At 61.9% G+C, this 6,094-nt stretch overlaps 1 protein-coding gene across 2 annotated transcripts; it reads right to left on the reverse strand.

Moving 5' to 3' along the window:
- Positions 1-14: 14 nt before the first annotated feature.
- SRPK3 (SRSF protein kinase 3) lies at positions 15-5,004 on the reverse strand. 2 transcript variants are annotated; one of them, XM_036304956.1, is made up of 15 exons: positions 4,558-5,004; positions 4,340-4,470; positions 4,065-4,173; positions 3,847-3,934; positions 3,500-3,587; positions 2,918-3,024; positions 2,673-2,838; positions 2,549-2,574; positions 1,938-2,067; positions 1,606-1,737; positions 1,417-1,517; positions 887-994; positions 749-818; positions 579-671; positions 15-443 (listed from the first exon to the last, which is right to left on the reverse strand). In XM_036304956.1, the coding sequence occupies exons 1-15, from the start codon at positions 4,611-4,613 to the stop codon at positions 259-261; spliced, it is 1,590 nt and encodes a 529-aa protein (XP_036160849.1). In that variant the 5' UTR covers positions 4,614-5,004; the 3' UTR covers positions 15-258. The 2 variants fall into 2 exon arrangements, with proteins under 2 accessions (XP_036160849.1, XP_036160848.1); XM_036304955.1 differs by having other exon boundaries at positions 1,606-1,845; positions 4,558-5,002.
- Between the last annotated feature and the right edge of the window lie 1,090 nt (positions 5,005-6,094).

A 6,094-nucleotide genomic window follows, 5' to 3' on the forward strand; every position in this document is an offset into this window, starting at 1 on the left:
CAGGACACTGGTGCTTCAATTCACACTTTATTAAGAAAAGAAACACGCACACTTCGCACTCAGGGCCCTCTGGGAGGGTCAGGGGCAGAACACATTCTCAAAGGTGGGCCTGGCCCCAGCATGTCTGCTCTGCCATGGGGGATTGTGAGAGCTTGTGCCCTTGGGGTAGGCGAGGGCGGCTCTAGTAGGGAGGCAGGAGTTGTCTCACTTTCCCTAAAGGCACTGACAAGTGAGGGTTGGGGCAGGAGCTGGCGGGGTCTAGGGATTGAGCCATGGGTGCTGGAGGCAGTCGGCTGCGCTGGCCCGCTTTTCGGGGATGTACTCCATCATGGGCAGCAGGAAGGCACTGAACTGCGTGGCCTGCTCCAGTGGCCACTCGTACTTCTCCATGAGCACCTCATATAGGCCCCAGCGCTTGAGGTTGTGGATGTGCCGCAGCTCTCCTGGGGCGGGCGCAGGACTCAGGTCAGGTTCTGCCAGCATAGCCTTTGTTCTGGGGCCTGTCTCCCCTCTTTCAGAGCCCAAGGTTCCTGCCCCCCCCCCCCAGACCCAGGTAGCTTGAGCCTGTGGGGCCCCACCTCTCCGGTTGAAGAACTCCCGGGAGTAGCGGCCGGAGAGGGCGAAGGCCGGGGGAATGTCTCCCAGGAGCTCCACGATGTGGGCGATGTGGTCTGTGGACAGAGATGAGGTTGGAAGGCAGCCACGAGGCCCCAAGGCCCCGAGGCAAGCCCAGGCATGCCTCCCCTACCCTCATCACGACTGTAGTCTTCTCCAGAGTGGGGCTCGAACAAGTAGTCGCCGGTGGCTAGCTCAAAGGCCTGGAAGGGGGAGAGGTTGAAGCTGCTGGCCGGCAGGCTGGCCCCTGGTGGGGACAGCCCAGGCCTACCATGCACGCTGTGCTCCAGATGTCGGCTGGGGGCCCATACTCGGCACCAATCAACACCTCCAGGGCCCGGTACTGCCGCGTCTGTATGTCCTCAGTGAAGTGCTTGTGCTGGAGGCAAAGGGAGCCCTGGGGAGGAGCTGGGGCCACAGCTGGCCTGCCCCCACCGGCCTCCCACTCATCTCCCACCCCTGGGCCACGCACCCAAGGAGCTCAGTGGGGCTCTGTGAGCCTCAGGGTTCCCAAAGGTCCCAGGAGGAACTGGCCGGATGATCTGAGGCAGAGGCCAGCCCTTCCCAGTGGCTCCCACCCCTTGCCATGGGCCCAGTTCTGCCTGGTGGGACTATAGGCTCTGCCCTGGGTCTGTTGTGCCAGGCAGACCGTGGGGTCTAGTCAAGTGTGCTGCGGGGTGAGCCCTTGCTGAACAAATGATCAAGTGCCCCACAGGCCTGAGTCGGAGCTCCCGGAAGTGGGCCTGTCCCTCTACCCTCACGGCAGGGCATCCAGCTCTGCTCTCCAAGGCACATTCATACCACCCAGCAGGCGTTGCCCAGGTCTGCGATCTTGATCTTGATCTTGTCTGCATTTTGAGGTTCCAGGGGGTTCACCAGGAGGTTTGAGGCACCAAATGGTGCTGAGGAAGAAAGACAAGAGACAGGCTGAGCTGGCCTGGCCCTGCCCACCCTACCTGCCCACCACCCCGCTGACCCTGCCCAGCTTACTGCTAGGTGACAGGAGGCCTCCAGTCTCCCGCTGATTGGATGAGCCTGAGAGGATGGAGCACGAGGCAGGAGAGAAAAGAGAGCCGGAGAAGCCTGACGTCTGGGAGCCTGGGCTGAGGCTGCGGTTGCCACCTGGGGCCGGGGAGGAGGAAGCTGGGGAGGGGCCGGTCCTGGCCCCCCCAGGGTGGCAGCCAGAAGAAGAGGTGGAGCCGCTGCCCCCCTCTAGTCTTGAGCCAGAGTCTGGGGACATGGGCAGAGGTGGTATGAGAGCCGAAGACCTGGTGGCCATGCTTGGCAGCCCCCGGGCCCCTCCAGTGCCTTTAGCTCCTCACCCTCAGCTTGGGCGGCTGCCTCCAAGGCCTCCAGCCTCTGCAGGTCACGCAGCCGCTCCTCCAGCAGCCACTTCTGCTGTTTCCTTTTGCGTCTCATCTTCTTTTTCTTGTTTTTCGACAGCTTACCCGGCTGCCGTTAGAGCCAGGGTCACCCCAGGGTTCCTGTCCCCTGTCCCTTGACCAACCCAGACCTCTGTCTGTGGCTCACACACACCATAGGGGACAAGACCTTCCAGCCCCCGGGCTTCTGAGGACATTAGAACATGGCACAACTCCCCTCCAGCCCACCCCTTGGTACCAGCCTCTTGCCCATCTCTGCCTTCCCTCCTCAAAGCTCAAAGTTGAGGAGGAGCTGATGGGTCTGCCTCTGACTGGGTTCCTGCCTCCCCTGGGGGCAGCCTTGGCCCCTCCTGGCCCAAGATGTGGGGTATTTCCCTTGAGCACAGTGGCAAGCAGTTTGGGACACATGACCCACCCTGTGTATCACCCTCATGTGAGCCAACAGCCTTTTGGAAATGCCACTGCAGGAGTGCTGGGGAGGGTGGGAAGGCTGAGGAGACAAGCTTTGAGGACTTGGGGAGATGCACAGGAAAAGGGGTGCTCCAACTTACCGTGACTTCCTGGGGGGCATTGCTCACTGTGGGGTAGGAGGGGCACAGGGGTGGGAGAGAAAGGAACAGAGACTCAGGCAGGGGTGAGGCCCACAGGCCCAGCCCCAGCCCCACAGGCTCGTACCTGTAGAGCGGGATGGGGGCGGTGCCCCTGATTGCTGCCACTCTGTGGCCTCAGCAGCCAGGCGCCTAATGTAGGTGTCACCCACACACAGCAGGATGTTCTCCGGCTTGATGTCTGTGTGGATGATCTTGCACTTGGTATGGAGGTAGTCCAGGCCATGCAGCACCTGGGGGGAGCCACTCCTGAGCGCCACCAGCCCTGCCCAGGCTGCCCAGTGCTGTTCACACAGGGCCCCGGATGCCCACCTGTCTCACAATGCTCTTCACACAGGGCACGGGCAGGCCCTGGTAGTTGGACTTGATGATCCACTTGAGGAGCTGGTGGCCCAGGACCTCCAGCACCATGCACACATCTGGGACTGGGAGTGAAGGATAGCTGGCGGGCACACAGCTGGATCACAGGCCCCACACACCCTCAGCTGGGATGGGGGAGCAATGAGGTTCAGGCAGTGCAGAGCCGGGCCTGGGTGGTCCTGGTGATCACCGCTGTCCCAGTGTCATAGTGTCCCTAGGATGTGCCAGTTGGGATGGTACATTCTGTGGTCATCCTAGAGAGAGGGCGCTTGAGCAGACACAGGCCTCTCAGACCAGCCCCCCTCCTGTGCCCAGGTGTGCCACAGAGGCAGCCCCTGCTATTTGGAGATAACTCAGCCACCTGGGTACCCACTCCCCCACATGAAAAAGTAGTGAGGGTATTTAGAAGACAAGTGTCCCTGGAAGGCATAAACCCCCATTGTGCAGATTTGAAAACTGAGGCCCTTGTAGCTGGGAAGGCACAAGCTGGCCCCAGGCACTGCCACAGTGCTTTGCTCAGCCTACAAAGGATACGGACTCCATTAACCCCTGAGATCCTGAAGTCATCAATGAGCTGGACAATGGTCTCTCTTTTGGGGTCACTGGGGTCACTGTCTCGGACCTGGAGCAAAAACCAAGCAGCCATGAATGGCTCCAACCTGCCCCTCGCCAGTTGCTCCCAGCAGCAGCGGCCCCTCTCCCATTCCCTCTAGGCTGCTGGCCCCTCCCTCGACAGTCCTCTCATGAGGGTAAGAGCCAGCTGGAGCCTGCCCCTCTGGGAGTCCCGCCCTGCCCCAGGAGCCCCGGCAGGCCATGCACCCATATTGCCAGGTCCTGGGCAGCTCACGGGGAGCTGGGAGCTGGTAGGGGAGGTGTCTCACACATTTCAGGAGCTTGATCTCATCCACAGCTGTCTCCGTGTAATGCCCTGCGCTCTTCACCACTTTCAGGGCCACAAAGCGCTTGCGCCTGCAACGCCGAGACCCGCATTGGCTGCCAGCCCCAGGCAGACCCATGGGAACATCATGGTGGCCCCAACCAAGCCCAGAGGCAGGATCCCAGCTGGCACTGGGACCCAGGGGGCAAAGGGGACACTCACTGGATGTCCCAGCAGAGCCAGACGGTAGAGAAGTGGCCCCAGCCCAGCTTGCGCACCACGTGGTACCGCCCATTGAACAGATCACCAATCTTCACAGGGTAGTAGCCACCTGGGGAAGGGAGCCGATAGAGCTTTGGAGGTGGGAGTGGGGGGGACGGGACACCACCCTTGTGGCCCCCTGGCTCATGTGGGCTGGTGCCGGCACCCTCTTTCTCCTGGGTTGTCCCGCCCCCTACGGCAGCCCCTGGCTGCCTGTGCCCCAGGCCAGGCCTCACCCTTGCAGTAGTCCTTGGGGTCCTCCTGCTCCTCGTCATCCGAGCCCAACAGCCCCTGCAGCATCCGAGGCGCGGGCGCAGCGGGTGCTAGGTCAGAGCCCGAGGACTCGGGCCCGCAGGAGGCCTGTGAGCTGCAAGTGGGGCAGGCGAGCAGTGAGCACATGAGGCGCCACGGCCACCCCGCCCCCCCTCAGGCGCCCGCCCGGGCTGATCCCTACCTGCTGCTACTGCTGCCGACACTGTCCCCGCCGCCGCCGCCTGTGCTGGCGCTCATCCCGGCCTTAAGGCCTGCAGCTCTGGCGCCCCGAGCTGCTGCTCCTGTGGGGCCGGTCTCGGCCTGCGAATTTATAGCCTCGGCCGCTGATCTCACCCGCCTTTATAAATAGCCTCCCAGCTGCTCAGCTGTGGGCAAGGTATGCAGCGGGGAGGGGGCAGTGCAGCAGCCAGAGAGAGCCCGGCCCCCAGGCTAAGCCCCTGTGCTGCTGCCTCAGGGCTGGCACAGGGGCCATCTCGGGAACAGGGTGTGACCCAGCCTCCATACTGAGCAGCCCCACAGAGTCCTCAGGACCAAGGGGGTTACCCATGAGGGGACATGACGACCGGATTCCAGGCTGAGTTCTTGAATTCCAGAGCCAGCTGAGGGGAGCAGCCAGGCAAGGGCTCCGTGGAAATGGCGAGCTAGTCCTCAGGCCAAGAACAGCCCCTACTCCCCACCCCCTCACTCCACCCCCATGCCTAGCACCATTGACCCTTTGGGGACATTCTCTGGCTTCCCACTTGGCCCTGTGGGAGCCTTCCCAGAGGCGATCCCTCATATTCCCATGGGCATCACATTCCCTGCCCACTCCCAGCCGGGTTCCCACTTTTCCTGTGTCTCATTGACCCCTAAGACAGGTGGAAGCCCCGTGTCCTCCTTTTCCTGAATGTGGGTCACTGGGGGCCCTGGCGTGGCAAGAGTCAGGGGCATGAGCTGAAGGCAACTGGTTCCTCCCACCCGAGGTGCTGGCCGAATGGAAGCCTGGGAACCTGTCCAGCCAGGCCTCTGGCACTGAGACCCTGTACAGTCTCCTTCCGTCTCTGTTTCAGGCCTGCCATTCCCGGCCCCGCTCATTGTCTCCACCCACATGTGCCATGTGCCCGAGTGGGAGGCACAGGGAGCTGTCCACACTGGCCCTGCCCTCAGGGGTCCTCCTCTAGTGGGGAGCAAAAAGCCCACGGCTCTAGTGGGCTGGTGACAAAGGGATGTCCAGGTCAGAGGCAGATCTTGTGATCTTGGAGCTGCATCCAAGGGGACCAAGAAGAATCGGGTCCTCAGAAAGGGAGTGAAAGGGTAAGTCTCCAGGGTGACAACGGGCCTGGTTGGGGTAAGGCTGTCAAAAGGATGGGCTGGAAACCTCCTGGGCTGGCGACCTCCATGGCTGGCCTGGCCAGAGTGGCTGGGGTGGGAGAGAGGAGGGGCGGCCTTGGGTGGCCAATTATGGGTTTCTGGCAGACTGATGGGCACTTTTGCTCTTTTGAAAGATCACTCTGGCTGCTCCTAGGATGGAATGGAGGGGCCAAGAGTGGAGCCAGCCTGGCCAGCATGGCTTAGTGGTTGAGCATCAACCTATAAACCAGGAGGTCATGGTTCAATTCCTGGTCAGGGCATATGCCTGGGTTGCTAGCTCAACCCCTGGTGTGGGTGTGCAGGAGGCAGCCGATCAATGATTCTCTCTCTTCATTGATGTTTCTATCTCTCTCTCCGTCTCCCTTCCT

The sequence above is a fragment of the Myotis myotis genome, unplaced genomic scaffold, assembly GCF_014108235.1.
Source record: "Myotis myotis isolate mMyoMyo1 unplaced genomic scaffold, mMyoMyo1.p scaffold_m19_p_4, whole genome shotgun sequence".
NCBI lineage: Eukaryota > Metazoa > Chordata > Mammalia > Chiroptera > Vespertilionidae > Myotis > Myotis myotis.